Below are 12,175 nucleotides of genomic sequence, written 5' to 3'. Positions count from 1 at the left end.
CTCAGCCAAAGGTGTCAGTCATCAGGGAGGGAAAAGCTGCTGATAAGAGAGAGAGGAAAAAAATCATCAGGGACAAAGAGAGCAGTGGGAAACGATGTAGACAGACAGAACCAGCAGATGGCGGTAATGCAACTTTATGGATGCTTCCTGTCGTTAAACACAAAAGAAGAGGAGAAGAACTTGGACTGTTGCCATACCGAGCCATGGTTTAGAGAATTCTCAATCAATTTGCCTCCTGCTGGTATTAACTAGACAAACATCTGCATCATGAAAGCTCCCACACGACAATGAGCGGATCTGTTACGCTCTGTTTTACTACATCTGAGTCCTGATTTCAATTCTGTGTTTTTGTCTTTGTCCTGTTTTGTTTTGTTTTTCCCCTCCAGGCCCGACGCCTCCCCCCTTCCCCCTTTCCCTGGTGGTGAGGAGGCGCCGAGACGATGTTTTATGCCCACTTTGTCCTTAGCAAACGAGGGCCGCTGGCCAAAATCTGGCTGGCGGCCCACTGGGACAAGAAGCTGACCAAGGCACACGTGTTTGAGTGCAATCTGGAGAGCAGCGTGGAGAGCATCATCTCACCAAAGGTCATTTCCTTTCACTGCTCGCTCCTAACGGCTTTAAAACAGCTTGTTGTGTTTGTTGAACTGTACATGGGATGCCAACGGTTCAAGAGGATGGCTTTGTATTGAATCATCGCCTTGTGATTTCATTTGATTCAGGTGAAAATGGCTTTAAGGACGTCGGGTCATCTCCTGCTGGGGGTGGTGAGGATCTACCACAGAAAGGCCAAGTACCTGCTGGCAGATTGTAACGAGGCCTTCATCAAGATCAAGATGGCGTTTCGACCAGGTTGGAAACACTAAATCAGTCATTGGATTCCCTGAAGCGGTTGGGAAGAGTCGGTGGAGAGGCTCATGCTCTGTCTGTGTGACGTTTTAGGTGTGGTGGATCTTCCAGAGGAGAACAGAGAGGCGGCGTACAATGCCATCACCCTACCGGAGGAGTTCCACGACTTTGACCAACCGCTGCCAGACTTGGAGTGAGTCCTGTTTATTCCTGACGGAGAAATTCCAGCAGGAAAATACTTCTTTTTTGTTTGTTTATTTCCAGTCGGCAAAATATAAAGCCACTACGACTTGCTGCTTTAGATATTGTTTTTTTTAGCAAGGAGAGGAGTCATAGCCCACGTGGTTGAGGTAGAAAGAATATTTCAACTCCAGGAACACTTCAGGCCATGGTTGATACACACACTATTTTCATATTCATAATGTCATCCACGCTTGTCCTCTGACTGCACGTTTAACCCATTCTAATTTTAAGAATCCCTGAAAGGTCGCCGCACCGATCCCACGGAAAGGCAACAAATGGGCTTTCAGGCTGCTGGTAAATTCAGAATTCCTGACGGTGCTTCTGTGTCTTTTGTGCAGCGACATTGACGTGGCTCAGCAGTTCAACTTGAACCAGAGCAGAGTGGAGGAGATCACCATGAGAGAGGAGGTGGGAAACCTCAACCTGCTGCAGGACAATGACTTTGGTGAGCGTCTTCACTTCTCTTTATTTGACCATATTATTCTATATATTTTTGGGGTCATTTGAAACAGTTTGAATAACCATTTTACTCATTAGCCTCAGCTTTGCCATGTCACAGTATATTTCATTATGTTGTCTGGCGCAGCTGACTTTGGAATGGACGACCGGGAGATGATGCGAGAGGAGAGCGCCTTCGAGGTGGAGATGATGGGAGCGTCAGCCTCCAACCTGCTGCTGGAGGCGGAGGGCGGAGCTAACCCGATGGCCGACAAGTCCAACCATCTGGAGTACGACGACCAGTACAAGGACGACTTCGGAGACAACCCCATGGAGAGCCACGAGGGAGGAATGCTGGGTAAGATCTGGCGGTGTCGCACACCGTCAAACGTTTTTGTTTTTAGAACCCGAGAAATGAAACACGACACGTCAATCCTACTCATGTAATGTGCAGTGGACAAGCTGCTGAGTAACGAGGATGGAGGCGGCATCTTCGACGACCCTCCTGCCATCACACAGAGCGTCATGATGCCTCAGGACCACGGAGACGACGAGGACGACTTCGATGCCCTCTCAGGTCAGCCGCACTCAGCCGGGCTCCACAGTGTGGCGCAGACTCATTGTTGTCTATAATGCAGAAGACTGACCGAGCTGTTATTAATGTTAAACATTAATGTTTTCCTCACTGTGTGGCGTTAGCCGGAGCCCCGGACAGCCCGGATTCCGGTCCGACAGAGCCTCTGCCCACCATGGCCGACCAGGCAGAACAAACCAACCTGGTTCACAACGAGGAGGAAACCTTCGCTCTGGAGCCCATCGACATCACAGGCAGCTGCTTTTCCTGTTTCCCAACGGCTCGTTTTCTCATCCCGCTCAACGCAGCGTCTTCTAACTTTAGTCTGAACATCGGTCTCAACTTCAGGAGGACGATCTTCTGACTGGCTTTGGAGCGAAGAAACTTTCATCATTAGAAAAAGAAATAAATCTGAAATAGAACAAATATACAAGAGGGAAAACTTAGTTTAGAAAGGAATGAAAGTTTGGCCAAACATAAAACATCAAACCAGAATACAATGATCAAAACCGTCATGACATCTGAAGCTCAACATTTACTGTTTTGGACCAAACATTTATATTTTCCTGAAGATTAATAATAAGAATAATAATTATAATTATTATCCTCTGACTGGTTCCTGATGTTTCGTGCTCGTTGCAGTGAAGGAAACCAAGGCGAAGCGTAAGAGGAAGCTGATTGTGGACAGCGTGAAGGAGCTGGATAGTAAAACCATCCGGGCGCAGCTCTCCGACTACTCGGACATCGTCACCACGTTGGATCTGGCTCCTCCCACCAAGAAGCTGATGATGTGGAAGGAGACCGGGGGCGTGGAGAAGCTCTTCTCCCTCCCGGCTCAGCCCCTGTGGAACGCCCGGCTGCTGAAGGTGAGTTTTCAACGGACGCAGTTCCACGCGGCCACTCGTGCTCTCGTCACGCCCTCATTTCTTCTCGTGTGCAGATGTTTACAAGATGCCTCACGCCGCTGGTACCCGACGAGCTGAGGAAGAGGAGGAAGGGCGGAGAGGCCGACAGTCTGGATGAGTTCCTGAAGGATCTGGAGAACCCGGAGGTGCCCAGAGAGGAAACCGCCGGACAGCAACAGAAAGACATCATGGGTGAGAGAATGGATCTGTGTGTGTAGATTCACGTCACACAAAGTGTGAGTTTACTTTAGTGAAATGGCTTTAAGGTGAAGTTTTATTCCTCCTGTGTTGATTGACTGACCTTTGCAGGGCTGATAAGATGCAAACGTACAAATGCAAGAGAGAAGAATAGTGAAAAACAGGCAGCATGCATGATGAGATGACAAATTGTTCTAATTCACAGTGAAAACAACCCACTTGGTGTTAAGCTTCATTAATTAATTAATTAACAGTTTTTCTGCATTCGAACACCAAACCCGGTTCAGATTCCCCAATAAACCCTTTTGAAGAGTTCAGAAACAAAGCGAGTACACGATGACAGGAATCGTGTGAGGATTGTCTTCCAGACCAGACCATCATGGAGGAGGCCAGCGTTCTGCAGACGTCGGCTGTGGAGGGGAGCAGGACGACGCTGGACGAGGCCGCCATGCCGCCTCCTTCCTCCCAGAGGAGCTTAAAACGCAAAGCGCAGGACACGGAGCCGGCTCTGCCCGTGAGTACAGCCCTCCTGCCACTGACCGACACCAGAATCATGTTGTAATGCTTTCATGATTTTCATTTATCCACCTTTCTGATTGGCTGTAGCCACTGAACTGTACTGCTGTGACCTCTGACCTCCCGCCCTCCAGATGGGAGCCTTGGACCAGCTGCAGCAGCAGGAGTCTGAGGTATCTGCTGCGTCCCAGCAGCTGGAGACAGCCAGCGTGGATCTGCCTCCGGAGGAAAGCACCACCAACATCAGCCAGCTGATTGATTTGGACCTGCTGGTGGACAAGGACAAGAAGAAGAACGACGACGACTCTGACGACGAGGTGAGACGGAGATCCACACACTGACCACACACTGCTTCTCCATGACTCATTGACACAGATACATCCATCATCTATACATCTCTCTCTCTCTCTCTCTCTCTCTCTCTCTCTCTCTCTCTCTCTCTCTCTCTCTCTATATATAAAATTAGTTTAGAATTTTTTTTTTTTATTGAATTTAAAAGTTTATTTCGGACATGTGGGCACAAATGAAATTATTATAACAACAAAAATACAACAGAGCAAACATAACAGAGCAAAGTAAATATTTATTTATATTTTTATAAAGAGACTAAATGCAATTCAAATTGCCATACAGGTGATTTGAGACATTAAAGGCAAAACATTTTTAAATGTCATTGCACATATAGAAATCTACACATGTATGTCTATGTTTTCTATATGTGCACATTCATAGAAACACTGGTGTGTGTGTGTGCGCGCGTGTGTGTGTGTGTGTGTGTGTGTGTGTGTGTGTGTGTGTGTGTGTGTGTGTGTGTGTGTGTGTGTGTGTGTGTGTGTGTATGCGTATGCGTGTGCATGTGTGTGTGTGTGTGTGTCAGGAGGAGGAGGTGCAGGGAGGAGATCAGGACCAGGAGGAGAGGAGGTGGAACAAAAGAACCCAGCAGATGCTTCATGGCCTCCAGGTACTGAAGTGAAGTTTACAGTTTCTGAACTTACAAAAGTTCAGTTGTATTTATTGAATTTACTGTTTCACGTTGTTTAGTGGCGGATGTTTGTGGTTGTTGGAGAAATGGATGTTTTCTAACGTCTTATGTAATAGTGAGACGTGCAGTGAAACACTAACTACTTTCACCAGTAGAAGAACCAATGTCTCCGCCATCTTTGATGAGTCCAACACAAGTTTTCAGATCAAAACCCACCACGACCAATCAGATCTCCCCGTCCTGACTGCCTGTCTCCCCCCCAACAGAGGGTGATGGCCAAAACAGGCGCCCAGTCGGTCAGCCTGCTGGATCTCTGCAGGAACAACAACCGAAAGCAGGCGGCGGCCAAGTTTTACAGCTTCCTGGTGCTGAAGAAGCAGCAGGCGGTGGAGCTGGTCCAGGAGGAGCCGTACAGCGACATCGTAGCCACGCCCGGCCCTCGCTTCCACATCATCTGAGAGAAGCGCTCCGAGGAAGCTCCGCCGTCAGGCCGGTCTGCTCATCTTAACAGTTATTCACCTGAATCATGTGGTGCTTTCGTGTCGGGCAGTGTGAGGGGGGGAAGAAAGGTGACTTGGCTTCGTAAAGAAGATCGCAACTCCAAACAATATCCACTTTAATACCGAGTTATGTTTTTTTTAATGAAATGTCTTTTAGGCCTCGTTCTTCCCTCATTCTCTGCCTATTTTATTTATTTATTTATTTTAGACTTTATAGAAAAATTCATGCACTTTATGTATAAAAGCCCGTGTCCACACAGCCTTGGTTTCTGGCTGGAAGCAGCTCTGACAGGCCTGCAGAGCCACAACTCTGAGCTCTGAGGAGGATCAGCGCGGCGCCGCAGTGGTTCGCCAGGTCTATGTAGAGTTTCCATGTTCTTCCCCAAAGCCCAGCGGCAGCAGCCATTAGCAACACGGAAAGGAAAAACGAACCACCATGTGGACACAGGCTGGACATTGTCGTTGAAGTGGCTGGTGGAAGACGCTCCGTCGCAGCATCTGGTTGTTTGGAGCTGCTGTCTCTCGCCGCTCAGTGTTACCAAAGTGAAGATTTAGTTTACAGCCGTGGGTTTGTCACTCCATCCACTCTTCTCCACCGGACGGAGAATGCGCCTGTATCCAGATTGTTTTAAAAAGAGTTTGCGCAGGTATGAGTTGTGGACTCTGCGGTTTAATGAATACAAGACTGTATTGCAGCACTTTAGGAAAAAAATTTAATAAAAATCGTATTGTTCTTACAAGCGCTGCGCTCGCGTCTCCAATCAGAAACCAATTGTCAGGATTATTTTTTTTTACGATAAAAAATTGGACCCAAATCCGTTCTGATGCAGTTTGCATGAAGCATGACGAAGCAAAGAAACGAAGCCTGCGATAAGAGTGAGACTAGAGACACATTAGAGTGAATCTGTTCTGCATGCTGGTGTGAAATATTTCCCAAGAGTGCAAATCATCAGCTGGTTTAAAGTTCATCATATCTGTCTGTCGGAGGATGTTGTTGTTCTCGAACGTCAGTTTGAAGTCTTTCTTTCGCCGCGTTACAGGACAGCGGCGGCTGGACGCCGATCATCTGGGCCGCGGAGCACAAACATGTGGACGTGATCAAATCGCTGCTGAACCGCGGCGCCGACGTCACCATCAACGATAAGGTCAGTGAAGAGACACGGGATGAAACCAGTTTTCATAATTTAACCCAGACATCAATGTCCAGATACATTTGCTTTGATTTCATAAAGTAAACGCTTATGTGAGTAGAAATAACTATCAAAACAATGAACTTTTTCAACAATAATCCTGAGTGAGATGAACATGTACAGTATTTGAGTTCTTCACCTGAGTCAAAGTTCAACCACCAGAGAAGAGGCAAGTTGTTTCTCTACTTGTGGTGTTCATTACCTAGGAACTGAAACATCTGAACAGTGTGCAAAACAAAACATTAAATACAATTACAAGAAACAACTTACTAATGCTAGAGGAAGTGAATCAAGAGAACAAACCGAAATATGGTATTTCTAAAGGATTTGAGGAAGTTGCACCACTCAGCCGAATTAAAGAAGAATTACAGTAAAGAGGCCAGGTGTGGAATGGCAACTAAAGAAGGAAAAGAGAACAGAAATAGTTTTAACCTTAATGGGAGAGAAAGCACTGATGACAAAATTAAATGAGAAAAATCACTTTGGATTAAATATTCAGACACATAATTCAAAATCATAATAGAATAAAGAGATTTTCAAATCCGCATTTTAAATCAATTTAAGTTTCTAACTTTAATTTATCCATCATAACTCAACAGTTCGTATAGTTTGTTCACAGTTAATTGTATTCTATCAGCTATTTTCAGTGTCACAACTGACGTTAACTTAATTTGTTTGTAGAATTTATTGTTCGTACGTGATCGTTGATGCAAAGCAACAACACGCTCACAGGTTTTTGAACATCATTTCTTTCTCCTCCTCAGGAGCTGAATGTGTGTCTCCACTGGGCGGCGTACGCCGGTAACGTGGATATCGCCGAGCTGGTGCTGAACGCCGGCTGCTCCCTCGCCTCAGTGAACGTACACGGAGACACGCCGCTGCACATCGCCGCCAGAGAGGGCTACCTGGAGTGCGTCACGTAAGTCGATATCACAAACAACAGCCACGTTGAAGTCGTGTAAAGAAAAGTTAGAAGCAGCATCTCAAATAAAAATAGTCAAAAACATCAACCAAGGATACTGAATCAGTGATGGAGGAGGGCATCTGCCCTTAACCTGCCCAACCCCCCCCCCCCCCCCCCCCACACACACACACACACACACACACACAAACTAAAGTAAAGACAAGGAGCTGATCTACCAGCCATCTGAATAAACACAAAACACTTAAATATACATGGAGGGAAAAGCCTGGAAAAAAGTTTTTATCACTTCTGTGTACATGAAGTGTTCTTACTGTGCCTCAGCTGGTACTTCCTGTGTCACAGGTTGCCTTTCAATCACAATAGTTCTTGCCCCCCCCCCCCCCCGCCCTTCCCGAAACTACATGGGTAACAGTTCACTTCAACAATGACGGATCCGATTAGTTTCAACATGTGTTTTGCCTCCCTGTCTCCTGTCTGCAGGTTGTTTTTGTCCAGAGGGGCAGATATAGACGTCATGAACAGGGAGGGAGACACACCGCTCTCCCTGGCCCGGGCCGACACTCCAGTGTGGGTGTCACTTCAGATCAACAGGAAGCTGCGCCGGGGAATAACCAATCGCATGCTCCGGACAGAGAGAATCATCTGCAGGTGGGTTTAGTATCTTAGGACGTTATAAATATTAGATAAAACTTGTCTAAGTACCATCGTGATCAGATGAAGGTGAATAAAATTGCTCTGATGGTCTGAAAACTAAACAGCTGTTTTCCATATCAGGCACAAGCGAGTTGTCCAGCACGATATGCTGAAATACAATTAAACTAATTAATCATGTATGAACACGTTTACTTCACTTTTTACATTTCTGTTGTTTGATCTTCTCCCTGATGCAACTCTGTTGTTCTTAGTGACATCGCTCAGGGTTACGAGAACGTGCCAATTCCCTGTGTGAACGCCGTGGACGACGAGGGCTGTCCTTCAGACTACAAATACGTTTCAGAGAACTGTGAAACTTCAGCGATGAACATAGATCGAAATATCACACACTTACAGGTAATGTCATTGTGGCTTCACTTTTCATGCAAAGAAAAGATTTTTTTGAGGAAAGAAAGAGCAGCTGGAGCTTTTTCTTCTCTTCTTCTTGTCTTCAGCACTGCAGCTGCACGGACGACTGTTCATCCAGTAACTGTCTGTGTGGACAGCTCAGCATCCGCTGCTGGTATGACAAGGTAACGAGCTTCTCAAAAGCCACGCCATCAATGTTACTCAGATAAACCTGCTGGGGGAAAAAGACAGATACAGATCATTTGCTGGTTAGAGTCATTACTTTATTCATTGTCATTACTAGACTTGAAAGTATTAACGTTTCAAGTCTAGGGATTTTCTAAAGGGGTCCATTTTCACCACAGAAGATTTAATGTCACAAAATTTAAAAGATATTCCCATTAAGTTTTATTTTTGAATCATAAAATCTGTAGGAGACATTAAAAACGGACCGAAATCCTATTTATTTTATGATTCATAATTCACATAAATGGGTTATATTCCTCACAGGATTTCCTGCAAGTGGTCAAATATGTTGTTGAGACATCCGAGATTCTATTCATCTCTCATGGTCGAGTATACAGCATTTTGCACATTGAAGAAAGAAAAAAAAAAATGCTAAAGGTACCCCAGCCTTATATGTCCGTTGTCATTTTTTTTATGGGTCGTATTTTATTAGATTACAAATTTAAAACATGCATCAGGTGATATTCGCAGTAACCTTCAGTAAGAGGTGCTTTTCTAAAGGCGAAAGGAGCAGAACGCATCCGTTCATGTCAATTTATGCAACATTTAAAGCAGAAGTGTTTTGTTATTTACACAAATGTCCTGCCTTTCTCTGCCTGTAAAGGGTGGTCAGACACTTATAGCAATAATATGTCTCCTGTACAACCAGCCATATCAAACTAATTGAAAACAGGTTCTCTCTTTTCCACTGTTCCTTTTAAGGGAACAGTGAAGCCAAAGACCAGAATTAAATGTTCACCAAAGAGATGATGTTATTCTCATATTGGTTTTTTTTGTTGTCAGGATCAGCGGCTGCTTCAAGAATTCAACAAAATTGAGCCTCCACTAATATTTGAGTGCAACATGGCGTGTTCTTGTTATCGATCGTGCAAGAACCGGGTCGTCCAGGCAGGCATCAAGTACGTGTGTCACATGACGTGTGGTTTTCTACCAACAGCAGCTGCATGAGCCCAATGGGATCAAATAGCAATACAAATAGTACAAGCACTACGATTCTAACATCATTGTACTCATCACATAATCGCTTTCCCTCGTCTCAAGTGAAATCTGTTATTATAGTTTTTTTCTTGCTGCAATCAAACATTTTAACTTGTAATTTATTACTTTTATTATTCTACGTTTCTCCGTTTTTGTTCTGTCATACTAAGTTCTATTAATTCTACCTCCCTGCATCGTCTTTAATTGTTCATTGATTTTTTGCTCTGTGGTGTGTCTTAATTGTGCAGCTAAACATTCTGAGTGGCAGAGAAGAGGCTAGAGAGAGAAAAGAAAAGAGAACGCGAGAGGGAGACGGTGAAATGTTTTTGACTTGTCATGATTTCCCCTCACTCCCCGGCAGAGTTCGTCTGCAGCTCTACAGGACAGAGAAGATGGGCTGGGGAGTCCGAGCTCTGCAGGACATCCCTCAGGGAAGCTTCATCTGCGAGTAAGAAAAAAAACAACAACCCAAAAAACCTGTCCAGTATTAAGCTGCGCTCATGTGAACGGTTTGACGTCTTCCTTTCCTCCTTTACACAGATATGTTGGCGAGCTGATCTCTGATGCAGAGGCAGACGTCAGAGAAGACGACTCCTACCTGTTTGACTTGGACAACAAGGTGAAATAGATGTGATGATAAAACAGACACACTCGCCCTGGCGCCAGAACGGCTGGGCTGGTGAAGAGTTTGATCATGAACCGAAGCAGTGGTTTTCAGCTGTCGCCTCTCTCTGCTGTGCCCAGTTCATCTGAATCCGTCTCTTTCACTTCCTGTGTAGGACGGAGAGGTGTACTGCATCGACGCCCGTTACTATGGCAACATCAGCCGCTTCATCAACCACCTGTGTGACCCGAACCTCATCCCAGTACGCGTGTTCATGCTGCATCAGGACCTCCGATTCCCCCGCATCGCTTTCTTCAGCTCCAGAGACATCCTCAGTGGGCAGGAGCTGGGGTGAGACCATCACAGGCTTTAAACCTTTAGTCTTCAAAACGTTCCCACTGAATTACCACGGTTACATTCCTTTTATTAGAACATTTAATAAAAAAACTGAAACAAAAAGCATTAAACAGCTCAAAAAGACACACAATCACAATTTCCAGCATTAAGATTTCTTGGCGAATGGTAATTCTTAAATTGTTTTGTTTGAAAAGGGACACAAACTACTTAATTAAAAAAACAAAACATTAACTGAACGGACAGACTAGAGGGAAGTTGTTCTTCATCTGACACAGGGGCAGCACATTATGGTATCATGTTAAGTTTTCTCTCATAACATATAAACTAAAAGATTAAAGTCTTTCTTACATTTTCTATTTGGTAATTATGGCCTCTGAATAAAAAATATAAATATTTACAATGATTGATGAGATGAAGTCATGAAGGCCTGAGATGTCAATAATCTGAGATATATGGACAATTCACTGCTTGAATGAATTATTGTAGTTACTGAGATGCACTTTGTTTACAGGTGTGTTGTACTTTGTGTCTCATCTTCTGTCCGTCTTCAGGTTCGACTACGGAGACCGGTTTTGGGACATAAAGAGCAAGTATTTCACCTGTCAGTGTGGATCAGAGAAATGCAAGCATTCGGCGGAGGCCATCGCCTTGGAGCAGAGCAGGCTGGCTCGGCTGGAGGCCTGCCCCGACTCGGGAGCTGACTGTGGGATGGCCATGCTGGGAAACTCCTGAAAACCTCACCCATGGGACATTTGGGTCAGCCTCCTCAGTTTCACATGCACACGCAACAACAGGAAGTCAAGACGAGGAGAAGGGGATCTAGTTCACTTGCTCATCTAAGGTGCTGATTTTGTTTACTTGAGACGTCGTCTATATTCCCAACAACTGCCAACTGATAAGTTACTTTATCATTTCCACTCTGATAGAGGACATGAGCCTTAACCTAACAGTTTTCTCAGTGTAGGCTGGTCTTGTGATTGTCCTCATACAGTAATGTTACTGTATCCCACCATATTCTTATGCCTTTCCGCATAAACTCTGTGCATTAGGAGCGTGCCATCAAGTACCGGTCTTGCATATATCCATTTGACACATTCTCTGTTGTGCCAACAAACAGTCATGAGTCAGCGAGCGCAGGACTCTCCAAGGACTTGAAGGATAGTGTTGTTATTGGATGATGGTTTTAGCTTCATCTTCTTTATTTTTTTATACATATTTCTTTGTTTTCACATGTAGTGTAATAAAATAACTCGTGAGTTGATCTGTGGCTTCTGGTGTTCATTCAATTATGAGTTTTGATATCAGATCTAGTGCAGCTTTCCTGTCGTCAAATGCTTTTAAAAAGTTTATTCTTTGTGTGTTGTTTGTTTTCTCTTGACAGATGTGGTGTTATATTGTAGCTGCTGTAGTTTGATCAACAGGGGGCATTCGAGGCGGGCAGTGAGGAGACCTCACTGATCAAACATGCCTCTCTCTGCCATAATTTCCATATATAAATTACGGGAAGGGCAATTTACAGATTACTGCAAACTGGTTAAACTGGTTACCTTGGTGGTATTGTGAATGTTGCAGTACCTGTTTTGTGACAGGCTATTGGCCTGTTTACATGATAAAAGGTTTTTTTGTTTTTGA

The 12,175-nt window shown here is 44.8% G+C and overlaps 2 protein-coding genes across 2 annotated transcripts; both read left to right on the top strand.

The window, feature by feature from the left end:
• Positions 1–386: 386 nt before the first annotated feature.
• Positions 387–5,160, top strand: LOC308122922 (double-strand-break repair protein rad21 homolog A-like; the record flags this gene model as incomplete). The annotated part of the gene is made up of 13 exons (XM_080485090.1): positions 387–584; positions 720–849; positions 940–1,039; positions 1,428–1,534; positions 1,676–1,885; positions 1,982–2,104; positions 2,227–2,355; positions 2,744–2,967; positions 3,042–3,198; positions 3,573–3,718; positions 3,855–4,037; positions 4,616–4,681; positions 4,969–5,160. The coding sequence occupies exons 1-13, from the start codon at positions 441–443 to the stop codon at positions 5,158–5,160; spliced, it is 1,911 nt and encodes a 636-aa protein (XP_080341216.1). The 5' UTR covers positions 387–440.
• Positions 5,161–6,115: 955 nt separating this feature from the next.
• On the top strand, positions 6,116–11,808 carry LOC308122921 (histone-lysine N-methyltransferase EHMT2-like; the record flags this gene model as incomplete). Its single annotated transcript, XM_080485089.1, has 11 exons — positions 6,116–6,121; positions 6,243–6,347; positions 7,157–7,311; positions 7,798–7,965; positions 8,223–8,367; positions 8,466–8,543; positions 9,388–9,503; positions 9,944–10,030; positions 10,123–10,201; positions 10,362–10,537; positions 11,095–11,808. 11 exons carry the CDS (start codon positions 6,116–6,118, stop codon positions 11,273–11,275), a joined length of 1,296 nt encoding a protein of 431 aa, XP_080341215.1. The 3' UTR covers positions 11,276–11,808.
• Between the last annotated feature and the right edge of the window lie 367 nt (positions 11,809–12,175).

This window comes from Lipophrys pholis (genome assembly GCF_963383615.2).
Source record: "Lipophrys pholis genome assembly, chromosome: 17".
NCBI lineage: Eukaryota > Metazoa > Chordata > Actinopteri > Blenniiformes > Blenniidae > Lipophrys > Lipophrys pholis.
Note: the sequence above shows the minus strand (reverse complement) of the source record. Positions and strands in the feature narration are given on the sequence as shown.